Source organism: Xiphophorus hellerii, unplaced genomic scaffold (assembly GCF_003331165.1).
Source record: "Xiphophorus hellerii strain 12219 unplaced genomic scaffold, Xiphophorus_hellerii-4.1 PGA_scaffold_58__1_contigs__length_500000, whole genome shotgun sequence".
NCBI lineage: Eukaryota > Metazoa > Chordata > Actinopteri > Cyprinodontiformes > Poeciliidae > Xiphophorus > Xiphophorus hellerii.
Window position 1 is genome coordinate 226994 of NW_022587633.1, and position 26195 is coordinate 253188.

Consider the following 26195-nt stretch of genomic DNA (forward strand, 5'->3'; position numbering starts at 1 on the left):
GCATGCAGGGAGCAGGTCAGTCACTTGGGCAATTAGAAAAGTTCAGCTGCAGCAAACAGAACAAGGGCCTTAATGATTGGAAGGCACTCCTCAGGGACCCTGCAGGAGCTGCTCTTAAAGGGCCAGAATCTATTTTCCAGGCAACAATACTTTTCAACCCCAAATTAGATAATTCATTTCTGATTATCTAAATCTGCATGGAAACCCTAGAATCAAAAAAATTTTACTAGAAATTACTGAACATCACCCCCTTCAATCAATCAATCAATCAATCGACTGATTGATTGATTGATTGAACATCACCCCCTTGTGGTCAGATAGATGATTTTATTACAGACTGAATCAGTTCAGGCCGTTGACCTCTACCTCTCCATCTTGTGGATTTCCTGTGGTTCTCTCTCTCTCTCTCTGCTCCAAGTCAAACCAACCTGTTCCCCTCCTGGCCTGTGGGGGCGCTGCACCAAGAACCACTGAAGGAAACGACACAAAAACCTCTGAAGACACTGAGATCAACTTCCTTCTTCACCAGATGGAAACAAGATGGAGGCGTCAGATTTTAGTGTTGGAGGATTTCTCTTTATTTTTGGCTAAAGACCATAAGGCCTACACAAAGTCCTAAACTCAGACCCAGTTTTGCTGGTGGTGTCGGAACCAGAGGAGACAGCAGGACCAGGCAGGGATTCAAACCCAAAACCTTCCTGCTGCAAGGCAGCCATGGTGAAAACATCCTCAACACTCAGGCTGAAGGTCAGAGGGCGGCGTGCAGGAAGGTTCTCACACGTCTCATCTTGTCCTGTGGTATTGTCTGATGGTAATACCCTGATGCACACACACACACACACACACACACCTACGGGTTTTGGTGGATTAGAGGGACACTTTTTTCAAACCAGTTTTTTGCAACACTAAACAGTCACCCCTTTCCACTTGTGCTAGGAAGACCTACTAAGTTGTCAAAAATCTTGTTTGAGTTACACAACATAGATCTCACTTGAAAATTTAGATACACACATCAGAACTCAAAATACAAGAACCTGACGCAATGCTGTATTAAAAGGACAAACGATAATGAGGTGCTTGGCTCCGCCCATGACACCAACAGTAATTGTCAGGGCCAACTTTATTTATCAGGACCACGGCATACACAAACATGAAATGTATTTGTATTAAGTCCAAACATGGAATTATGGAATATAACTACACAGAAAGTGGACTGCATTTACAGCACCTTCTGCTCTAAGAACTAGAGCAACAATTCTATTTGTGAACATAAAGAAAAATCTGTGAATGCCAAAATTAAATGAATTACAGGTCTATTGTTAAATCAAAAAGATAAAACAAATTGTGTGAACAAGATGAACTTACTCATAGTATCAGTAGAAATACTGGATTAATTTATTGAAAGTACTTTCAATGTTACACCCTGATTTCTCACAAAATCTCTTATGTTTTGGATATCACAACTAGCTAGAGCAGGATCCTCAGCCTTTTTGCATTGCTGGCATTCTATCATAGTGGCCAGTTGTCCTTTCTTGATGTGTTCACCAAAGTGCCTCATGACCACAGCAACCTCTACGGGAGACCATGGATGCTTTTTTGCTCTCCTAGCACTTTCCAGAGATGCTAGAAAAAAAGACAAATAATTCATTATTAAAAACCAACTACAATTGTTAATTTTTCTTTGTTATAAATTATGTAATGCCTGTTTATTCCCCTTTTCAAATGAGCATTCATAAAGAACTTACAGTAGTGGGACAAGCTACAGAAATGAGCATGTAGGTTGCACAGATTAAAATTAATTTCTGCAAATGCCAAACAGCTTATACTGCTGTTAACACTTGGTATGGTTGCTTGGTATGTATGACTGATTATTTGACTGAATTCTGGAAAAACAAATATTTTTCATAATCTAAAATTGCATTTGTTTGACAAACAGGCCTCAGCAGCTGGTGAAGAACCATCCAAAGCCAAAAGACTTGTTCTTCCTTCTCATGCTGGTTCCTAGTCTTTTTTCCAGTGAAAGAGATCCCACTCAGGACCATCTCACTGATTCCACCAAAATACATTTCTGTACAGGTGCAGCATCAGCAAAGGCCCATTGATTGATATCTCTGATTTCCTTAAACCAGAGATTAACCAAATTTAACATCTTAAATTTGGTGAATATCTTAAAATTAACCAAATTTAAAGATATATTCAAATTACTTTGCTTATTACAGTTTTGTGGTGCTTTGCTACTTTGAAAAAATATAACTATGTGAATGTATTTCAGATTAAGATTGGCATAGAGAAAGTAGTATAAACAGTCCCATTACTCATCACTAAATTAGATTTCTAGCATCTGAACATTGACTATGTGAAAGTTTATCATTTTAATACAAGGTACAGTTTTATATGGTATGTGCATGGTAATTTAAGCCAGATGACATATTTTAATCATGTCTGCTCAAAATATTATGCATAAAGAAGAAAATGGTCACCCTATTGCCTTTCAGTGGTGTGGATCATTACTTTTGACCATGCTTCAGTTGTGCTTTTGAGCTTAAGTAGATTGGTGTTTCTTGATTTGTGTAGGTGTGGTGATTTACCAGAATTTTTATTTGTGTTCATTTTTCTGCGGGGCTCTATGTCCTTCCGTTTTAGTTTTCTGTTGAGTTCTTTCCCCTTACCATCTCTGTGTTTACTTTGTGCTGAAAAGAAGAACATATAAAAAAATAATGGTCTGGATGAGCATTTATTTGTTGTAGGTAGGTTCCTTAAACTGTGAAGTCCAAAACACTCCTTTATGGGGTTAATCAACTGAAAAGTAAAGAACACTCGCTTAATGTACAGTAAGTCTGTTCCCAATGTAGAAAAACAGTCCTCACTATTCCAGCACATTACATGTTGAATATTACACAGGACCTGTGTGTCTGTGCACTTCTACATGTAACTTTCATTCTTTTGTACTTGCAATTTCAAAACTCAGTCCTCCTGATATCACCACCTTACATGATGACTATTACACAAGACCTGTGCGTTTGAACAGTAGTTAATATAATTTCAATGACTTCATTTTAGAAAATAAGTTGGTCGTTGGAGACCAATAGTACCTCTGGAGGGTTGGTTAAACAGGATCTGCATGCATCCACGTCACCAGCCTGATATAGTTCATTTTTGAAAATCTGAAATGTAAAGACCACTCACTAATTGTGAGTTTGTTCCCAATGTAGAAAACAGTCCTCCTTATTCCGGGACCTTACATTTGAGTATTACACAGGACCTGTGTGTATGGGCGTTTCTACATGTCACTTTCATTCTTATGTACTTGTAATTTCAAACCTCTGTCCTCCCTTTTTAGGCAGCTTACATATCAAGTATTACACAAGACCTATGTGTTTGAACAGCACTTAATATCGTTTCAATTACTTTATTTTAGAAAATAAGTTGGTCGTTGGAGACCAAAATTACCTCTGCAGGGTTGGTTGAACAGGTTCTGCATGCATCCACCTCACCAGCCTGACACAGCTCATCTTTGGAAATCTGAAAAGTAAAGAACACTCACTGAATGTGAGTTTGTTCCCAATGTAGAAAACAGTCCTCACTATTCCAACACATTACATGTTGAGTATTACACAGGACCTCTGTGTATGGGTGTTTTCACATGTAACTTTTATTCTTATGTACTTGTAATTTCAAACCTCTGTCCTCCCTTTTTAGGCAACTTACATATCAAGTATTACACAAGACCTATGGGTTTGCACAGCACTTAATATTGTTTCAATGACTTTATTTTAGAAAATAAGTTGGTTGTTGGAGACCAAAATTACCTCTGGAGGGTTGGTTGAACAGGATCTGTACGCATCCACATGACCAGCCTGGCACGGTTCTTCTATGGAAATCTGAAATGTAAAGAACACTTGCTGAATGTGAGTTTGTTCCCAATGTAGAAAACAGTCCTCCTTATTCAGCCACATTACATGTTGAGTATTACACAGGACCTCTGTGTATGGGCGTTTCTACATGTCACTTTCATTCTTCTGTACTTGTAATTTCAAACCTCAGTCCTCCTTATTCTGGCACCTTACATGATGAGTATTACACAGGACCTGTGTGTATGGGCGTTTCTACATGTAACATTCATTCTTTTGTACTTGTAATTTCAAACCTCAGTCCTCCCTTTTTATGCAGCTTACATATCAAATACTAGACAACACCTGTGTGTTTGAACAGTACTTAATATCCTTTCAATGACTTAATTTTAGAAAATAAGTTGGTTGTTGGACACCAAAATTACCTCTGGAGGGTTGGTTGAACAGGATCCGCATGCATCCACATCACCAGCCTGACACATTTCATCTTTGGAAATCTGAAATGTAAAGAACACTCACTGAATATGAGTTTGTTCCCAATGTAGAAAACAGTCCTCCTTATTCCAGCACATTACATGTTGAGTATTACACAGGACCTGTGTGTATGGGCGCTTCTACATTTAACTTTCTGTCTTTTGTACTTGTAATTTCGAAACTAAGTCCTCCTTATTCTGGTACCTTACATGTTGAGTATTACACAGGACCTGTGTGTATGGGCGCTTCTACATGTAACATTCATTCTTTTGTACTTGTAATTTCAAACCTCAGTCCTCCCTTTTTATGCAGCTTACATATCAAATACTAGACAACACCTGTGTGTTTGAACAGTACTTAATATCCTTTCAATGACTTAATTTTAGAAAATAAGTTGGTTGTTGGACACCAAAATTACCTCTGGAGGGTTGGTTGAACAGGATCCGCATGCATCCACATCACCAGCCTGACACATTTCATCTTTGGAAATCTGAAATGTAAAGAACACTCACTGAATATGAGTTTGTTCCCAATGTAGAAAACAGTCCTCCTTATTCTGGTACCTTACATGTTGAGTATTACACAGGACCTGTGTGTATGGGCGCTTCTAAATGCAACTTTCAATTCTTCTGTACTTGTAATTTCAAACCTCAGTCCCTCCCGTTTTATGCAGCTTACATGTGAAGTATTACACTAGTCCTGTGTGTTTGAAGAGTACTAAATATCATTTCAATGACTTTATTTTAGAAAATATGTTGGTCGTTTCAGACCAAAATTACCTGTGGAGGGTTAGTTGAACAGGATCCGCATGCGTCCACGTCAACAGCCTGACACAGTTCATCTTTGGAAATCTGAAATGAAGGGATGTACACTGAATGAGTCCATACTTCTAAACCTACTACTGAATGAACCTGTCCAGCTGATTGTTAACCAGAACCTTTGTGTATTGACACTCTGCAAATATATCTCCTGCTATAAAATGTTCATAAATATAAGGTTAGAATAAATTAATTTACATATGACAGTTTCTAGCATTTTGGATAGCACTGAACCAAGTTGAAATAGTGGTCTGATTAAGTCTTTCTCCAAAATCTGTTTTATTTAGGCACTGCTAATCACTTCTTGTTTTCAACTATAATGAAACTCTGTACTACAACATGACATATCCTTCAAAAATGTCTTCAATGCTAGTAGAATGACTTGTGATAGAATTTTCACTCTTATCAGTACCTTTCTTCTCCATGGCCAGTCAGAATCACCATAATTATAAGTGATTTCTTCCCCTGGACCAATATCTTTGAGTGCAAATAAACAGAGATGAGGTCTTCCATCCACCCTTGTAACTTTCATTTTGCTGTTTGGGTTCATCTCTTCATCATTTACCAGCCTCCCCAATGATCCATCCTCTCTGGCAGCATCAACACTAAAATATTAAGTAAGCAATAAGAATAATTATACCATGCAAGGGAAAGGATTTTGCATGTTTGCATGTCGGAAGAATATTCCTCCACCAACTAAAACTACTTTTACTGATGAAGCTGAAAAATGTTTACATCACTTTGTTTAAATATAAAATAAAAAACAACCTTAAACCAGTCACATACCAAAGCTGTTGTCCATTGAACTTGAAATCAAACATAAAAGCCTCGAGTGCATCATGGTAAATTTTCAATCGGTTTTCTTGTTCCTTTCTACTTATGACTTCCCCTCTGTACTCAATAAGAATCTCCTTTTTGAAAGCACCGGCAACTGAACACACCCCGACCTGTAGGTAAACATAATGAGTAAAGTAGAATAAACTTTAAACAATGCAGATCTTTCAAACAGTAGCAAATGAGATTAACATTTTTTCAAAATCACTTAATTGATCTAATTTGATGTCTTTCTGTGATTACATAAACATTTGTTTGTCAACTGAGTGGTGCTTCTAAATGTCACTCATTCTTTTGTACTTGTAATTTCAAAACTCAGTCCTCCTTTACATATATATATATATATATATATATATATATATATGTTAATAATGTGCGGTATAAAAATAGTTTAAATGTCAAACGCAAGATTAAAGAAAAAAGCAATCCTTCAATAAACTCTGGAATCATGTGCATAATAAAGTCACAACTCACCTTTAAATGAATTAATGTATTTTACATCAAATCCCTCTTTATCTTCACCTAAGGATCAATAATAACTGGCATCATGTTTGGGATTTCTTTTGCTCTCTGAGACCTTGTTGCTGACATCTCCTGCAAAGATCAGAGTAATGTGCTGTTGAGTAACAACGTGACACTGTACACCAGGGGTGTCAAACTCCAGGCATCGAGGGCCAGTGTACTGCAACTTTAGATGTTCCTCTGGTCCAAAATACCTGAATTAATGACTGAATTAGCTTCTAAGTGCAGTCAAGTTGATGGCCTGCTGATAACCACCCCATTTGATCCAGCTGTGTGGCATCACAGACACATCTAAAAGTTGCTGGACACAAGCCCTCAAGAACTTGAGTTTGACACCTCTGCTGTACACAATATGATTTGATGTTATTGTATGAGAAAATGCTGTATTGAAGTACACAGTATTACATAATTGACTTTCTATTGACAGGTTCTCAATACCTTCAAATATTAAAACATTATCTTAATACTAATGATTATTACCTAGATAATTTGTGCCCGTGAAAGAATATCACTCACTGATACACAGAAATGACCAAATACAGTTTTGTCTAATTCTGGAGTGAGTCACCTTCCCTTTAAACTCTGGTACGCTGACTAAGATGGTTGGTAATAACTAGCTAAACTGCAGCAAATCAGATGCTTTGGTGTATCCAAACATCAAGTAACCTACAACATTCTTCAGAATTACAATGTTACATGCAATGGAAATTTCGTTGAATTCTGTTCAATGACAATAAATGCTATCTATCTATCTTACATATCGTAAGAGATTCTGTATGAGTCTTACCTCTTCCTCCAAGCAAAAGAAGTTCTATTAGCACTAATTGCTTGCACCTGGTCTTGACGGACTGTACCACATTGATAGAGGAGGAGGGGTACAACAAAAGGAGAAATCCATTTTGTTTTGGAAGCATACAAGGTTTGATTTTTTTTTCAGGAACAAGAAAATTAATTTATTTGAGTAATATTTTGTAACTTTCCTTCAATATTTCAAAGTTAAATAGTTTATCATACATTTTTATTTAATTAGGAGGCAGCAGTCAGATGGTATCTCCCACCAGCAATGTTTCATCATTTAAAAGGAAAGTCACTTCTTTTAATCATTTCTGTTCAATCAATTAATCAAGTTTACTTGTATAGCACATTTCAGCAGCAGTGCAGGTTCAGTTTATATCATAAAACAAAAACTGTTGTCTAATGACAGACACAACACCAGCAGAAAAAGGTTGTCTGTTGTACCTGCCTACAGACAAATTAGACTACCTAATCTGCATGTAGGCAGAGTAGCAACATTGAGATAATGACTAAAATATCAATTTTAAAGTTTTGTGCCAACAGTAACATAAGTAATCATATTTTTGGCACTTTAAATATTATTTAAATAAATGCTTTTTATTTTTATATTTGTAATTCTGTATTACTCCATGAATAGTTATCCCTTCTTTCAAATTCAAAAATACTTTATTGATCCTAAAAGGGAAATTAAATTAAAAAAAGCTTGGGTCCTCGTACCACAGGCCTTGGAGTCTGAGTGATCTTCACGGTATATTAGCAGTTCCCAAGGGTGTGCTTCTCTGCATCAAGCGTTCCGATTTATTTCTAGGTATTTGTTTGAGCCACTCTTCCAGTTTAGGGGTTATCACCCTGAGGGTTTCAGTGACCACAGGCACTACTGTTGCCATCACCTTCCTCACTCTTTTAACCTCCTATCATGCATGGCATGCATTATTAATTCGTCTTCGATATTTGGGCTGATTGGGACCTAATGATTCCAAAACAAAGAATTATCTTTCTACATGATATGTGGACATCATTTTTTTTTTCAGAAAAATATTTATTCATTTTAAATCACCATGTTTAGCACCATGGTAAATCTCTACAGTTGCTAACTTTTGTAAACTTACACCACGACAATAAACACTGAACATCTTGGGTCTAGCCTGTAATGTGTTATAATTTTCCACCACCACTAAGTCATAAATAATGACCTAACATGTGGACACCAGACCCCATGTAGAGCAAAATTTAGTATTGTGGACTAGACAGCCCAAAATAAGTCATCCACTTATATGGAAAAAATTTTCTCAGGTTCCGGGAGGATGATGCTTTTTATGAGCCTTTGGTATTTCTCTAGTTGTTTTCTGTTCCTTCTGATAATTTGGGATAGCTTTATCATTACAACTGCTTTGCTCTGCTGCTCAGTGATCACCATGTCCAGTTGGTTTACTTTTCCCATTTGTCTTTCTGTATCTGGAAGTCCCACACGATCTGAGTTTGTTCATTTTCTACCACCATATTGGGCATTTCCGATTTTATCGAGGTGTGTTCAAGGTTACATTCCCTTCAGATGTTTCTTTACACTATTCCGGGTACTTGGTTGTGGCATTCCATGTATTCTTTTCATGCTACCATCTTACATCCTGGATTTAGATACTAGATTGTCTCAGGGGACTCTGCATACCATGCACCCAAGATCTTGCTTGGTATTATAGAGGGCCGCTATTGCTCTGGTGCTAGGCACCTGCTTATGTGCCAACCATGAATACTACCTCTGTGCTGTGTTTCAGTCTAAGTCTTTCTGTCCATTGGTAGTATTGTTTACTCTTTGTTGTAAAACACCCTGTTGTTATGGTTGTGCATCATAACAAATAGCAAAGTATGAAAAATATTTCCAAAAATCAGTCCAAATACACAGTATCCAAAACAAGAAGGAACTGTCCAAACAAAAGCTATTTTTCCGTCAGAAAGGCAGGAATGAAAGTTTAAAAGTAAAATTATCAATGAAAGACAGAACTACTCCAATGTGCTACACAACCTGAGCAGCACAATTTTCCATGCATCATCAGCAGCTTTTGTATTCTTATATCAGTGGACTGAATTTCCTCCCTTTTCCATCTTATCATCCCAGCAGGCTATATGATAACTGTGAATGCATAGCTGTTGAGTGTCTGGACCTTGTTTCTCTCATTGGACTTGCCTTACTTATTGTAGGTACAGTTGGCTTGCATAAGTGTCCATAGCCCTTGAACCTTTCTATTTTGTCACATTACAACCGCAAACATATTTTACAGAATTCTATGGGAAAGACAAACACAAAGTGGTATACATTTGTGAAGTAGAGACAAAACTATACATGATATCAAAACATTTTTTACAAATGAAAGCTGAAAAGTGCAGTGTGCAAAAGTGTTCAGCCCCCTTTCCCTAAGTGCAACCAATTGCCTTCAGAAGTTGCCTGATGACTACTAATGACTAAATAGAGTCCACCTGTGTGTAATCTCATCTTAGTAAAAATTCAACTCCTCTATGACTGCCTCAAAGGTTGGTTAAGAGAATATTTGAGAGCAAACAGCATCATCAAGTCCAAGGAACACACCGGACAGGTCAGGGATAAAGTTGTGGAGAAGCTTAAAGCAGGCTTAGGCTATAAACATGTTTTCCAAGCTTTGAAATTGTGGAACAGAGTACTGTTCCACAAATAATCTGGAAATGGAAAGAGCATGGCACAGCTGTGAACCTACCAAGACAAGGCCATCCACCTAAACGTACAGGCTGAATAAGAAGAGCACTGATCAGAGATGCAACCAAGAGGTCCATGGTGGCTCTGGACCAAATGCAGAGATATCCACACCTCAGATGGGGGAATCTGTTCACAGTACAACTATTAGTCATGCACTGCACAAATGTGGTTTTCTGGAAGAGTGGCAATAAAAAAGCCATTATATAAAGAAAACCATAAGAAGTCCCATTTGCAGTTCGCCAGAAGCCATGTTGCGATACAGCAAAAATGATAAGAAGACCAAAATTGAACTTTTTGGCAAAAATACGAAGCACTATTTGTGGCGGAGAACGGACACTGTACATCACTCTGAACACACCTTCCCCACTAACAAACATGGTGGTGGCAGCATCATGCTCTGGGGGTGCTTCTTTTCTTCAGGGACAGGAAAGATTGTAAGATGGATTGAGCCAAATACAGGGCAATCTTGGAAGAAAACCTGCTGGAGTCTGCAAAAGACTTGAGGCTGTGGTGGAGGTTCACCTTCCAGCAGGACAATGACCCTAAACATAAAGCCAGATCTACAATGGAATGGTTTAAATCAAAACATATTTATGTGTTAGAATGGCAAAGTCAAAGTCTAGACATAAATTCTGCTTCAAAATGCTTGGTTTTGGGGATGCAGAGCAGACCAGAATCAACTAAATGTTATTAGTGGAGTGCAAAAATAGTTTGGTGAAAAAATGGCTGTCTTATGGTTCATATTTCTTTTAATCCATGCACTTATTTCACACATTTATTAACCATAATGTTTTAAATAAACAATATTTGATCAAAATATATATTAATTTCTGTATATTTTTAGGTGCCACATACATTCCAAGGTTGGACAAAAGGTTGGGTTTGTCATGATTTGGGTGGTGAGGCAGAGGCAGCAGACCCAGGGTAAGATGAATAAGATGGTTTAATAATGAAAGAAGTCCAGAAGTCCAAAAACATACAAAGTCCAGGCAGCACAAAGGAGCAGATGCAGAAGCTCGCAGATAGTGACAACAGGTACTGGACAAACACGACAAAGACCCGACGAGGAACAAAGAACATAGGTGGGGTTAAATACACAGAGGGTAATCAAGGAGACAAGAAACACCTGGGAACAATCAAGGGGAGACAGGACAACACGGAGACTCAGAGAGACAGAAACTAAAAATAAACACAGCTAAGGAACAGATCCTGACCTTTATAAAATATTCACTCTTATAGCACAAAGTAATCATATTGCCAACTCATCCCCAGTGTAAATAGCGACACATGAATTAGAAGGACAGTGTAATCATTAGCAGGACCTTCCGGCAGACAACCAATCAGAATAAGACCTTGTGTGAATATTTATGAGGTATTGCTATTACACAAACCTGCCACAGGGGGCACTGTGGTGATACACAGATTATACACAAAATCAGGTTTATGTGTATTAAGCGGACATCTCTTTTTTGTTTGCATTTTTGGGGTTTATGGACCAATAGAAACCTTTCTACGTTTTTAGATTTTTGTCAGAATTAGCAGGACACCGCTCCTGTCCTGTTAATTCAAAATGTCCTTCTAGTGTTGTGTGTATTCTGACAAAATGTCCTGCTAAATCACATATACCAACGCACACACACACACACACACACACACACACACACACACACACTTTGCCACAAACTCATTAAATCAGTGGGAACATGGTGCTTTTCTGTGTTTAATCACTTTATTGTTGCCAAGCCTTTGAGCTGCCAGGAAACACCAGATTAATGTCTGTGGGTGTGTGTGTGGGTGTGTGTGTGTGTGTGTGTGTGTGTGTGTGAGGTTGTGTTGCTGTTTACTATATTTTCTCTAACTTTGCCTCCTCTGTTCTGATCTCTGTCTCCACCTGTCCTGATAAACATCCAGTTTCTCTTCTGCTGTTTTCAGTCAGTTTCATGTTTGCATTTTTCCTTTGGTGACAATAATAAGCTATAATCAGTTATGCTGATAATCACTGATCAATCAGTTATGCTGATAATCACTGATCAATCAGTTATGCTGATAATCACTGATCAATCAGTCTCTCCCTCATCCAGACTCCATCAAGCTGCAGCTCAAAGATTCGTCCAGAACTGAACTGGAGAGTCAGATGCTGATGGTACTGAGGTCCATCTGCTTTCTGGACCAGAACCAGCAGGATCTGGTCCTCAGGTGTTGCTGTGGTCCCAGCTCGGGTTTTGGCTCGTGCTGCTCGGGTCAGAACCGTCCATGTCTGGCGGTTCCCTCTCTGGTTCTGCTGAATTGGGTTTCTTGCTGAGCTCAGGAACAAAATGTCTGAGAATCTTTCATCCGGTCTCCCTTCTAGACTCGCTCAGCAAATTCCCAAGGTTCTGATTGGGCCAGCTGTCTGCAGCGGACTGGTCAGCCAATCAGGAGTGGGCTTGCTGTGGAGCTACTCTTCGTGTCACTCAATGGACCTTACCACAGGGCCGCTTTTCATTGGCTGATGCCCATTCTACTGGTCACGTGCGTGGCCGTCTCACAAACACACTTAGCTTCCCGTTAGCTAAGTACAGCATAATGGCAGAACTGATACAACTTCTACACCTTGAAGCCTGTCTGCTACACAGTCTGACGTTAGCTAAACAGATCAATATGCAATGTGTCTGTATCTGACATACACTAAAGATTTTATTTTAGCAGAAAAGGCTTTGGACTAAACTGTTACTGGTGTTAGCCACGTTAGCACCAAGTACAGCTAGTCAATCAACCATCGCTGTGTTCAGGGAAGCGCTGATTAATAATCGAGAAATAAATATCAAGCCTGGAAACTTGATATCGTAACGGACTGAATGTTATGTTTTTAACGTAATCTTTGCTCGTCTTGGGGGCGCAGGTGGTTGCCACGGTAACAGGTGTGCTTAAACTACAGAGAGAGAGAGAGAGTAAAAAGGTAGGAGTGGTTTTGAGTTGATCACCTGTTCGGGTTATTTTACCTTTGTTTCCCTTTGCTGTGGCTCATTACAGCCGCTGTAGTTTCTAAACGTTGGACTAATTACCTCGTTCGTTTGTGAGTTTACGTCATTCACAACAAACATCAAACAGAACAAATATATTTCATAAAATGTTAACAAACAAATGGCTTCTACCGCGATAATTATGTGAAATTAAATGAATTATATCCCAACTTCAGAAGATTTGCCTTTACCTTTACAGAGCTCTTTGGTTCCTCCTATCAGTCTGTAGCTTCTCATATTGAGGTCAAAGTTCAGATCTACCATAACTGACTGACACCTGCTGGCCTCAGGTTTGCAACCAGCTTGTGACTGAGAAACCAGTAACCTGCTCCCAGTGACAGAGTCTCACTGAGGAAGAAACTGCATTAGGTTTTCTATCACTTTAATATTTCTGCTATAACTGAAGGATTATAAAATAAGTCAATAGAGTTTAATTTACAATTTTTATGTCTTCATGTCATGAGGTAGATTTCAGCTGGCTGGTGAGAGAAAAAGTAGATCTTGGTCTCAAAAAGTTGACATGAACTTGTTAGTTCCTCTGTCCATGTAGCAGCTGACATATTGTGAAAATCCGCTAGAAATGATGCAGTAATCAGTCATGTTTACGTAGAAACAACGCGCCGCCAGGCTTTGTTTGTGAGACTTGCGGTCACGTGGGTCGTTGTGGGCGGAGCTTGGTAAGGTCCATGGCAAACAGTCTGGCTGGGTTCTCCAGTGGAACCAAAAAGACGGAGAAATGATATAAACAGGACCCGGTCCAGTCCAAGAACTCTCCTTGAAGCAGGTTCTGACCCGGTCCGGCGCTCACCGTCAGCACCGGGCCGAGTTGGAACCACACGTGGAAGTGATGAAGCAGCAGCCGTGGTCGTGATATGATGCCTGAAAACTTCTGCTCCTTTTACAAGTTCTGCTCAGAATCCAAGTTGTAAAAGTCTAAAAGTGGACTTTATTACTGCGCCGCCATGTGGGCCATAAAACAGCTTTTATTGAGCAGAACCACGTCGGATCAACAGGATCGGCTGAGTTTTACGGTCAAATACAGAAGTTCTTATTGAAGCTGAGAGGAATCGCTCCTCCAAATTCAAAACTGTTTAAGAATTTAAACGTCGCTCACTTTCCAGCTGCTTTTTCCTTCTCAAAAAGGTTGATAACTTTTTTATGTTTTTGTGTAAAACTTACAACAATGTTGCTAATATTTTAGCTTATCGGAAGAGATGAACAGGGGATAACATCTAGCATTCCCAGTAAAGCCAGACTAACTTCTTTGGTTTGTTTCAGTCACAAGAACAGAGTCGTCATTTGAAGCACGAAGCTGCGTTGAAATGAGGAAAGCTGATTGTTTTGTGAACTTATACAACCAAAAAATACTTGATGGTTTGACACATCAGCATCAGATTATGACCAGTTTGAAACGATTATTTAAACGTTGAGTCACGGACCGAGCCGAGCTGCTCACGTTGGGTCTTAACTCCATCAAAGCTTTCTGCTCATTTAAACAAACCCTTTCTCTTCTAGGTCTTTATTTTGCCAACATAAGTAGCGGGGTCCTGCGACGGACCGGCGACCCGTCCAGGGTGACCCCGCCTCTTGCCCGTTGACAGCTGGAGAGGCAGCAGCACCCCTTCTGACCCCAGTAGGACGAGGCTGGAAGAAAATGGATGGACGGACGGTAGCGGGGTCCGGGTTAGGACCTGGACCTCCTTCCTGGTCTCCGGAGCGCGGGCCCAGAGGAAGGATTTCTGCGGCACACACAGGAACGATCCAAGCTCCATCTAAACCAGGGGTCTCAAACTCCAGTCCTCGAGGGCCGCAGACCTACAGTTTTTAGATGTGCCACAGGTACAAAACACTGGAATGAAATGGCTTAATTACCTCCTCCTGGTGTAGATCAGTTCTCCAGAGCCTTAATGACCTAATTATTCTGTTCAGGTGTGGTGCAGCAGAGGCACATCTAAAAGTTGCAGGACTGCGGCCCTCAAGGACTGGAGATTGAGACCCCTGATCTAAACCCAGTCTGACCTGATGGAAGAGACCGTCCAGGAAGTCTTTATCTTCCTCTTCCTGCCAGACGGTGCCGCTCCTCCCACTGAATGCAGAAATCATCGAGATTTTCAAATTGCAAACATTTTACTTTCAGTTATTCTCTGGGACAGAAAGAAGCCAGATCGTAATGGGGGTCAGGGTCATCACACCGTGACATGTTCTGGGTTGGTAGCGGTGGCATCATGGTCTGGGCTTGTCCAGCTGAGCAACATCTGCTGCCTTCAGACTTCTTTTAATTTGTACTTTATCTCCAAATTTAAAATTTTCTCCCCAGAATTTTGATTTTAATCTCATTCTGACTTTTTTTTTTCTTATCAGAATTTAGACTTTTTCTCTGAATCCTGACTTTTGGTCTTAGAAGAATGAAGTCAGACTTCTGAGCGGCACCTTTTCCCCTTTGGCCTTCAGGTTAGTTTTTTTGGACAGTTTCAGATGATTCTGCTTAACGATCAGTCACTGATCAGTGGCTGATCGTTGAGCAGAATCAGGTCAGTCACTTTGGCAGAAATGAAGCTGAAAGTGAAACTGAACAGTTCACTTTGAGCTGAGATTTACTGATTTATTTTCTGTTGACTCCAATCCTCTGAACATTTCCTGGTGTTTCAGTTTGTCACAAACAGAAAACATCTGAAACCCTGAAAACGTTTTACTGCTTGGTGTTGAGCTGGATAAAAAACTTTATTTACCTGGAACTCTCCCCAGAATGATCGATTTAACGTTAAACTCCCGGTCAGCCGTCACGTTGAATTCCTCTCTGGCATTCTGATCGATCTGAAAGATTATTGATTAGAAACAAAATCTAAAAGCAATAACAATCTGCTCAGAAAGGATCCTTTATTATCCATTAAGAAGGATTAAATGAGGAAAGTAATTAAAGCACTTTGTAAAAGTTTTCATACGACTTTATCTTATTTTTGTTTTTTTAGTTTGTCACGTAACAACAAGACACTTTAATGGATTTCATTAAGATTTTAATATTTGCAAACACAATGCAGTGCAAATAGGTCTATCAAAATAAATTTTACTATAAATTGTTTCTGTAATTATTGCGATAAATGATAATATCGTTGTTTTGAGACCATTTTCATGTAACATATTGATAATGGGATAATATTGCAAGTTTGCCCTCATAAAGCTAAACTTTGATTTTGTACAGAACTCTAAACACTGGAGGATATTTTAATTATAAACAAAACCAACCAAAAAAATAAATAAAATGGAAACAAAACTGCACTTCAAAAAATATCAGATCATTAGAATGGAAATTATTGAACTCATTTTAATATATCATGTGATTAATTGATTAATTGCCCCACATTGCCACTGATACCCAATCTAGATTTCTAATACGGGGCCAACAACAGATATTAATATTGGATCCGTGCATTTGTAGCACATTCTGCAATCAATCAAAATAATAGCTAAATGAATTAATTATTAACATTATTTTATTTTGTACCTCTAATTTTCTGTTTGCATTAAATTAGGACATGAAGTAAACACACATTCATCAAATAAAATGACTTAAACACAACACTTCTTCTGCATGAAGTCAACCTGTAAATTGATTAGTTTGAAATTGGATATAAATATAAATACATTTTGAAATATTAAAGGGAATCTTTGTCATGCCCGTCGCTACCGACAACAGCTTGGCTTGTCAACGAATCTAAAAACAGCTCTGGCCTGTCAGGTAGATGGGAAGGTGTGTGTGTGTGTGTGTGTGTGTGTGTGTGTGTGAGCGGGCGTGTGTGTGGGTGTCTTTACCTGCATTGCCACAGTGTCTGCCTGCCGCCTGATGGTCACAGTGTGCAGACGGCCATCAGCTAAGTTCATGACTCGGCTGCTCAACACTTCCTCGTCTCTGTTGCTGTGCAACTTGTACCTCACTTCCAACTCGTCTACAAAAAAACAAACAAACAAGCAAACAAACAAAAAAGGTCGATGGAGACTTAAATGTAAACGCACAAAATAAAAATTACAACAAGCAAATCTACCTTTTCTATCCTGAAAAAGGAACTATAACTACACAGGCACATCTAAAATAAGTTTAATATTCAGGAAAAAGTTCAATATTTTGGTCAAAATGTCAAACTCATACTTTCATTAAACACAGAGTGAAGTATTTAAAGTATATGTCTGCTGTAATTGTGAAGATTATGGAGTGAAGATTAAGAAAACCTTAAATTTTGGGTCTTGGAAAATTTGAAAATTGAGAACAAATAAAATATGGAAACTCATGGTGTCACCAGCTAATCAACTATTTAACTCAAAACACCTGATAAGATTCATGAGTTTACCTTTAATGTCAAAATTCTGACTTTTTTTTTCCTCAGAATTTTTTTTTCCAGAATTCTTTCATTTTTCTCAGAAAAACCTGAAATTAAGAAAATCTTAAATTCAGTGTCTCGTAAAATTTTAATATTGTGAATAAGTTAAATATGAAAACTCTCGGTGTCACCAAGTAATCAACTCATTAACTCAAAACACCTTAAATTTCTGACTTCTTTTCTCAGAAACATTTTGATTGAATCTCAAAATTCTGACTTTAATATCAGAATTCTGAGGCTTATCTCAAAATTCTGACTTTAATATCAGAATTCTGAGGCTTATCTCAAAATTCTGACTTTAATATCAGAATTCTGAGGCTTATCTCAAAATTCTGACTTTTTTCCCTCAAATTTATGAAGTGAATGTCATAATTCAGACTTTAATATAAGAATACTGACTTTTTTCAGAAAATTCGGAGTTTTTTCCCCTCAAAATTCTGACTTTAGACCTCTGAAATAAAAGCCAATATTTTGAGGAAAAAAAAAAGTTTTTTTTTCACTGGCCCTAATCTTCTGTAAAAATCCCACCATCCTTTACATAAATGCATCAATAAGAGAAGCTGCTGTGCTTCCAGATTGTAACAACTGCTGTTCTTTCAGAAAATACAGAAAATACTTTTCATGTGTGAAAAGAATAAACCAAAGGAAAGTTTGAGTGATTGCTGCTAATATTTGAATATTCCTCCAAACATTTCTTAAACCTTTCTGAACTGATGTATGCGTGTTGAAATGGCTTTAGACAGAGCAAATCCATATAACAGAGAAAAGTAGCTGAACGTACAAAAGGGCTATAAGTTATAAGAACTGAAAATCTTTGACAAAAGTCCTCACCATGTTTATTGATGAGCAGGATCAAGTATTGCCTGTAAAAAGAGCTGACATAGAGCAGCGGCGCGGGGCTTTGACTGGTCCTAAAGCTCAGGGAGACGTCTTCTCCTCTCAGTGTGATATCCGAGTAGATGGATGAGTGCAGAGAGCTGCTGTTCTTGCTCGCCTCATATGGCTCCTTTACGATATATGTGATGGATGTTGTCGGCTCAAAGCTGCCTGAAACTTCTGGAAGATAAAAAAGTCGGAGGCAGTTATCAGTGGGCAGGCTGACGGGAATCCTGCTAAAATGTAGCCACAAACTCCACAGGAGTTGGAGTTTCAACCGGGTTAGCATTAGCATTTTTTTCATCACAGCGACAACACACGACATGCATACGAAATGCAGTGTTGACGTGAAACATTTCAGCTCCTGAGTTTTGATGGGTTTCTCCTTCTGAAAGTAAATGGTTTAATTGCACTAACAAGTTAATTTAATATAAATGGTTGCTAGGATTACATGTGCAGCTGTAGATTTCTTACAAATATTCCTAAATCAACACCACAAAATCACAAAAACAATCAACGTGAAAAGATGCTCAATATGGTTTAATTTACCAAGTTATTCTGGTCTAATTTCTAGTTACATTGGCAGATTATTTCAGTCATAAAATGTTTCCCCTGTTTTAAGTGAAACAATCTGCGACAGTTACAAACATTCACCTAGTGACCCCAGCCTGTTACTTAGCAACTTCAGCGGAGTTCCACCCGTTACCTAGCAACCAGTGCCAGCACGGTTAGTCAGCTGGGTTTATTGCTGTAATATGGCTGCTAGGAAAGACAACTGCTTCAAAGTCAACAGCTTTATTTAACATTCTGGGTTTCCTCAATTTTTAGCCAGCTAGAATTGCACAAATAACATATTTTCTGTTTAGATGCTTAAGTCAGATTAAAAGTGTCTTATAATTATATTCATTAAGTCAAGATTTATGTATTATGTCAATCTTAAAAGTTGTGTTTTTATTAGCTGTGAGGAAAAAAATCTTCATTATTAGCAGAAATAAAGGCTTGAAAACAATCTTTGTGTAATTAATTTATGGTAGGGAGGGATGTCCAAAGTGTGGCCTGGGGGCCATTTACAGCCGTTCAAATGATTCTGTCTGGCCCTTGTCCTCAATTTAAGAAAAGCACAGATATATTTCACCAGACTCTTCATGGTAATACCATTACAGCAAATTAAAGGAAAAAGAATAATGTGGACAAATTAAAATAGTGTTCAAATGGAAAACTTTAGGAACAACAAACTATTCAAGTTAACCTCATTTTTTGCTCTCATTTTCATTTAATAAAACGTAGCACCAGAAACACAAATTTCAGATTCTTTCCATATAGAAATCAGGTCATTAGATTTTATTAAAATATAATGAATTTAGTTTGTTTTTACAGTAGATTTCTTTTTTATTTTTACATTTTTCATAACAAAATAGATATTTGGTGACCCACAACTTATTTTAGCCTGACAGATGTGACCTCTTTTGGAAAACGTTTGGTCTCCTCTGATCTGTATAACACATCTCTAATTATATTCAGCTTTTCAAAAACATTCCTATTATTGAGTAATTTATGAGTTGGACTGCTATAGCAACTGGAACTGGTGCCTGGAGATGCCATTGATTTGAACTGGAACTTCAGAAAAACATGAACTGAATAATTGGGAATGTAACATTTCCAAACATAATAAACTCATAATGTTAATGTCCCGTGCTACTTTAACCACACAGCAGGCATGCTACTGAATTTATGGGATGTAGAAATCCTTTAAAGGTCATAAACCAATAAGAAATACAGTAAATAAACACAAGTTGCCTGTGTTTTCTGTTGCCATTGTGCCAGTATGTTAAGATTAAATCTTAAACCGACAATATTTTCTGCTCTCTGTATTACATTTTAAGATTAAAAATAAAGTTATCATTAATAAGATCTGTTAATATGTTAATAGAAACATGTGAAGTACCTCAGCTCATCATCTAATGTATAAAAACTTTGAAAGAAGTAAAACAAAACCCAGCTGAATGCTGTGAGTGTGCCAGGATGTCGTTTTCCAGTGGAATAAAGTGGCTGTCAAATTCCTCTGAGAAGCTGGCTTATGTCGCTGCCTGTCACCACGTTATGAAACCGGCAAACAACAAATATTATTTTGGAGGGCCTCTGGAAAACATGTGAGGACTGAGCTGTCAAGATAAAATGCAATAAAATGCAGTAACATAGGTTGCTGTTCAAACACAGACTCATATCCGGCTATATGAGAGGAGCAAAGTGGCTTCTGAAAATAAAACAAGCCGGCGTAATAACAAAAGATGAAGACAACAGGAGGAGGAAACTTCTCTGGTGTGAAGTTTATCTTATGGAAGGTGACAAAGTAAAGAAAAACACGCAGGATATGCTTCTTTGAGTTCTATGGCCTATACAAAACATGTTTGCACAAACTCATCCTTAGATAATGAGATTCTTAGCTTGTTTGAGCTTCTTTCAGAATGAGCTGTTTTAGGGAGTCCTGTCTCTTTAAATCCAAATACGCTGCTGCTCTTGGCCAAGGCCCCAACTCAACATTTACACTCGCAAGTGAAAATGGATGCGCAATTGTACATCCATACAACTTTGAAAAGCAGAAGTGGAGCCTCCTGCACAACTAACAAGAATGCAGCAAGTTGTTTTCTGGATGGTAATTCAAAAAGAAAACACTTGTCTTTTCCAGCAGTCGTTGTAGAAGCGCATCCAGCGGTAAAACCAGCTGACCAAACATTCTGGAGCATTGGTTGCTCGGTAATGGGCGGAACTCTGCCGGGGTTGCTCGGTAACGGTTGGAACTCTGCCGGGGTTGCTCGGTAATGGTGCAGTGCAACTCAACAATTGGGAGGGTTTCAAAACGGCTCGTTTTTCAGACACCAAAAAACAAATGTATTGCTAAAAAATGGGTGGATGTTTTTTTTAAGTGCTTGAGCTGTTTCAAGAAGCAGTTGAGACACAAATGGAAGTAGGAAAACAATAGTAAAATATAAATCTTTTTGGAGTCTTATTTTCATAGGAATCTTAATAACTGCGTTTTATTGAAGTTTCTACTGTAACTATGAGACAATCAAATGTTCCCATTTTGCATATTCAGTTTTTCTTCCCCCTTGTGATAATTTGTGCCAGCAGGAGATGTGCTGCCCTACTTTAACTCTTACAAACCTATACTGAACTACATGCTGAAATTATAAATGATCTCATATATCCAAGAGAATTAAATTGTCAAAGCAGCTGTAGAGATTAGAAACTCCAACAACCCCATTTTAAACTCTCAGTGGAGATTTTCTTTTAATTTATTGAAGATATTAGACCATGTTTCCCCAAGGCTTTCTTTCTTTTGCTGCAGTTTGTGATCTGTCAATTAACATCCTGCCAATCTTCATATAGGAATATCTAGTGGATATAAATCTACAAACGTGTGAAAAACCCAATTCTCAATGTAGAAAGTTTTTAAAGCCTTCAGGGTTTTTTTTCTTATGAATTTCCTGGCAGAGTTGTCAGTGTGTCTGTACCTTTGTGACAGAAGGCTCCAGTGTAGGCAGAGTGGCTGCAGTCACAGGAGAACCCGCTGGCCCTTTCCACACATCGGCCCTGGTTCTGGCAGAGCGCTGCGTAGCTGCTGCAGTGCCCGGGGCAGCCGGGTCGGACGCCAGGTGTGATCCTTGCCCTCTCCTCCAGGTCCAGTGTTACGCCGTTCAGCTGCAGAGAGCGGATGCAGCCCAGAAAGCCTTTCTGCCGTGACGCGGTGCCTCCTGCCAAGAAAAAAAAGAACAGTGCTGCAGGTACACAAGCTCTTTTTTTCATGTTCCTTGTTAAATTTGAATGAAGAAAGCCAAAACCTGATTTGTACTCTCACTCAATCTATTGTAAACTTGCTTCCTTGAACAGGTTATTATAGATCAATGAGCTACAAAACATGGTGATTGGATGTTTTGGCACAAAAAATGCTGATTTTGGTGTGCATGTTTGCAAACAGATGAGATATTATACACATATAGATCTTTGAAAAGCAGAAGTAGAGCCTCCTGCACAAAGAATGATTATGATTTTTTTTAAACTTTGAAATTTTGACATTTTACCCAAACATTTGATTAGTTTGTAAAATTATTAATGATATTGCTGTTCCACGTCTAAGAAAACGTTTCTCTTTGAGATAACATGGCTAAAGCCATAAAGGCGACCTTCAGAGGTGAATGCAGCATCCCGAAATGTAGAACTGCCTTTAATAAAACTGTCGCAATTAAATAGTTTGCCAAATGAGATTATAGCATGTTTTAGTTATAAAGTGTTATTCTAGTTAGAGATTTGTACTCTAGTAATTCTTCTCTCTTTTTTAATTGCCAGTTAGTTTGAAGTTTGATTGGTTTGCTTAGCTGTAGTGACGCTTTATTTATGTAATTAATTACCAAACTGGCTTTTCACCGAGTCATAATCTGTTAAATCATACTTGATCACCTGAACCTGCAGGTGGAAATTAGCTTTTTTTTTTTGGTATAACCTGGTACCATGCACCTCTTGGTTAAAAGGTTAATTAAATGTTGTACATTGTTTCTGTGAAATAAATATAAATTATAAGGCAGCAAGTTGTTCCTGTGTGGTAACTTAATGACAAAACACTTGTCTTTTCCAGCAGCCATTGTACAGTCCATACGGCGATAAAACCAGCTGACCAAACGTGATGGAACTGAGTTTGGGTTGCTAGGTAACGGGTGGAATATCAGGGGTTGCTAGGTAACGGGCTGGGCTTCACAGGGCGCTACATTATGGAGGTTTTTAAAACTGATAATTTTCCAGACGCCAAAAATCATGAACTTTTTTTCCAAAAAACATCTGGGTTTGTTTTTAGAAGCAGTTAAGACCCGAATAAAAGTACAAAAATCTACTAAAAAGAATTTTTTGCATAATAGGCCCCCTTAGTTCTCCTCCTTTCATGCTAATATGTTTTCAAATCATTGCCTTTTTCTGTACTACAATATGCCACACAATTGTAAAACAACACACGCTGGGTAGAGTTATTGTGATAATAAGCCTGTACTCTGACAAGCGAAAGGAAAACTGACTCTCCTTCCACATGACAATTAACATTCAACGAAGCAACCAAACGCAGAGACTTGGCAAAATGACATTTTTCCTCCAGGTCCAACCTGCCCACCCTAATCTATGCATCACAGACTGGAGTTGGCTTCCGGTTTGAATTTGAAAAAGCTCGATATGCTCAGTTCAAACTTTCCGGCACCATTACTTTAAAAAATAAATATTGGAAGATCTAAATCTAGTGAATCTACTTCAGGTTTTGCTGTAAAGATTAGGAAGAAATAACAGTGTGTGTTGGAGAAAAGACATTTCCTAAGGGATGCAAATAAATGACGACTAAATGAGGGAAAAGGACTGAAGCTGCCTGGAAGACAGAAATGCTGTGAGTCAGACCCAAAATCCTGCATGACAGCAACAATTTCAGCCATTTAAGCTGTTTTACTTTCCTACCACACTTTGTTAGAGCATAAACCGGTTGAAACCAGTTGAAGGGCCTGTTCTGACTTGAACAGATAGAGAAACAATTTACCATCGACTAGCATATGGGCTCTAAGCTTGAGACAAAAACAACTTTTAAAGCAAAATAGCTGGAAATGAAGAAGAAAAACACAACACAGCCAAACCAGGCTGGCAATTGGTCGATTCATATTTCACTTAAAGTTTAAACTTTCTCCTGCTTACCTGGAAAATTTTTGACTTTTGAAACTCAGAAATTTCAACTTTTTCCCCCAAAATTTCTGAGAATAATTTAAAAAATGTCTTATTTTCTTTGCACTCTGACTTTTGTTTCTTAGAATTCAGAATTTTGATCCCCGAAGATTAAAGCCAGAATTCTGAGATTAAATAAAAAATAATTTTTTGTTCGCGTCCCTAATCCTCTCCCGTATAAATCCCGCTGTTTGCGGTCGAACATTCACACCTTGAAGGAAACCGTTGGGTCTCTTAGAGTTGTGTAATTTCCACAGGTTGCAGAATCTCATCTCAGTATTTCTCTGCTTTGGTGAGAATCCACCCGACATCGTTGCGTTGCTTCCTCCAAAAGATGTTTGGGACAGGCGGAGACGATTTTTGGGTTTTTCACCCAACTATACTGCTAAACTCAAAAATGTATTTTCTTTACAAGTGGGACACAATTTAAAGGAAAATAAACAACTTGCCCAACAAACACCCACTGTAATCTTACACCAGTGCACTAAGCCATTTATCAAAGCATGAAATAGTTTTGCTGTTTAGTGAGTTTTCTTTTCACACACGGATAAAACAACAATTCTACAGGAATAGAACTGTGATTCCTCAAATCCACCTTGAATAAGATCTTTGTCGACAGCACAATCGACGGCTCAGAAAGCTGTGGATCTCATAATCCCCACATTCCCACTTCCATTCAAACGTCCCATCAACGTGCCGGTAGTCGGCGATCAGACCAGTGGATTCTGATGAGAGTCTCTTCTTCATGGTTGCTGTCAGAGGATTATGAGATTAACCCTGTCAGCCAGTCAGTTCTGCATCTTTCCAGCTTCATCAATATTCAGCGTTGCTTTTATTTCATTCAACATTCATGTGTGTAAATGTTCATAATATTTGCAGAGATAAATCCCTAAAACCAAGGATGGATTTCTTTCTTCTGTTAAATTATTGAGGAAAACTTCAACAGACAGTTTCCTAAAAGCACTTTGTTGATGATTCAAGGGAAAATTAAATCATGATCATTTATTACAATAAAGGTTCAAGACGAAACCTGTGACATACTTGTAAAGAGTACAAAAACGTCCAAAATTCCCTTTTTCCACATCTTTTGTGCTTTCATTTGGGTTTCTACTGCTTCTAAAAACAGACCAAACACTTAAAAAAACACCCAACATTTCTTTTTGGCATTAAGTTAAAAAGTTAATGTTTTGTGGTATCTAGAAAATAAGCTGTTTCAAAAAACATTCAAAATGTAACGTCATTTTAGCAACTCCAGCCAAGCCCAGCCACCAAGCAGAGTTGCAGCACATTTGAGCAGCTGGTTTTACTGCTGTATGCACTGTACAATGGCTGCTGGAAAAGACAAGTGTTTAGTTGTTGACTTACCATCCAGAAACCACTTGCTTCTGCTTTTCACAAAAGTAAGGTTGTGTAAATGCACCAATGTCTGTGCTGCTCGCTTCTCCTCTTAGGTCCATGCTTGTACATTTGAATTTTACAAGCATGGACCTAAGAGGAGCCACCACCCACTACTTGGATTTCAAGTGACCAGGCAGCCTACAACAAAATAATCAGTAGACTGAGCAGACTAAAATATCATTATCTAAGAATAATTTTGTGCCAAACAAATATAATAAATATGTTTTGTATAGTCCTATTTTAACCTTAATAGGTCATCCTTAAATAATAAAACAGTCTTTTCAGACGCTCATAGTTTGCAGAAACCTTCCAAGATGATAAACAATCTCAAAATCATCATTTTGCTTATAATGTGATCTGCTCAGGTTTGATGAGAAACTGTTTATTTAAACTTCTGTTCACCTTGTTAAAGTGCAATGTTCTGCTGAAAGCTCGTCTCCACCTAAAGTGAGCATCACGGTTCGTTCTGTTGTCAACTCATACGGAAAAACTCCCACCTTTGCTTCTCACCTATAAATAGCTGGCTGTTGAGCTGCAGATGAATAAACCCATCAGCTGGAGCTTCTCGTACGGCAGCAGGCAGGTCGTCGACGCGCAGCAAAGCCTCCTTCACGTTTCGCTCAGCTCTCACGCTGTGCCACCGGTTGTCATTTAGCGGGAGGTCGGAGCGCACTTTGACCTCCAGAGGTCCGTTCCCCACATCCAAAGAGAAGACGACCTCTGTGGAAGCTGACGAAGAGGAAACAAAACCATAAAATAAACACTTATGCTTATAATTATTATGA

At 38.4% G+C, this 26195-nt stretch overlaps 1 protein-coding gene across 1 annotated transcript in view; it reads right to left on the reverse strand.

Annotated features, from left to right (window-relative positions):
* Window positions 1-12069: 12069 nt before the first annotated feature.
* The window catches only part of LOC116716449 (contactin-associated protein-like 4), a 90897-nt gene continuing 76771 nt past the window's right edge, over window positions 12070-26195 (reverse strand). The window contains exons 17-23 of the mRNA XM_032557284.1: window positions 25921-26139; window positions 21783-22022; window positions 18226-18450; window positions 16832-16965; window positions 15751-15835; window positions 14641-14760; window positions 12070-12317 (exon numbers count right to left, since the gene is read on the reverse strand). Of these exons, the coding sequence (XP_032413175.1) occupies window positions 12070-12317; window positions 14641-14760; window positions 15751-15835; window positions 16832-16965; window positions 18226-18450; window positions 21783-22022; window positions 25921-26139 (1271 nt within the window). The remainder of the gene's footprint in view (window positions 12318-14640; window positions 14761-15750; window positions 15836-16831; window positions 16966-18225; window positions 18451-21782; window positions 22023-25920; window positions 26140-26195) is intronic.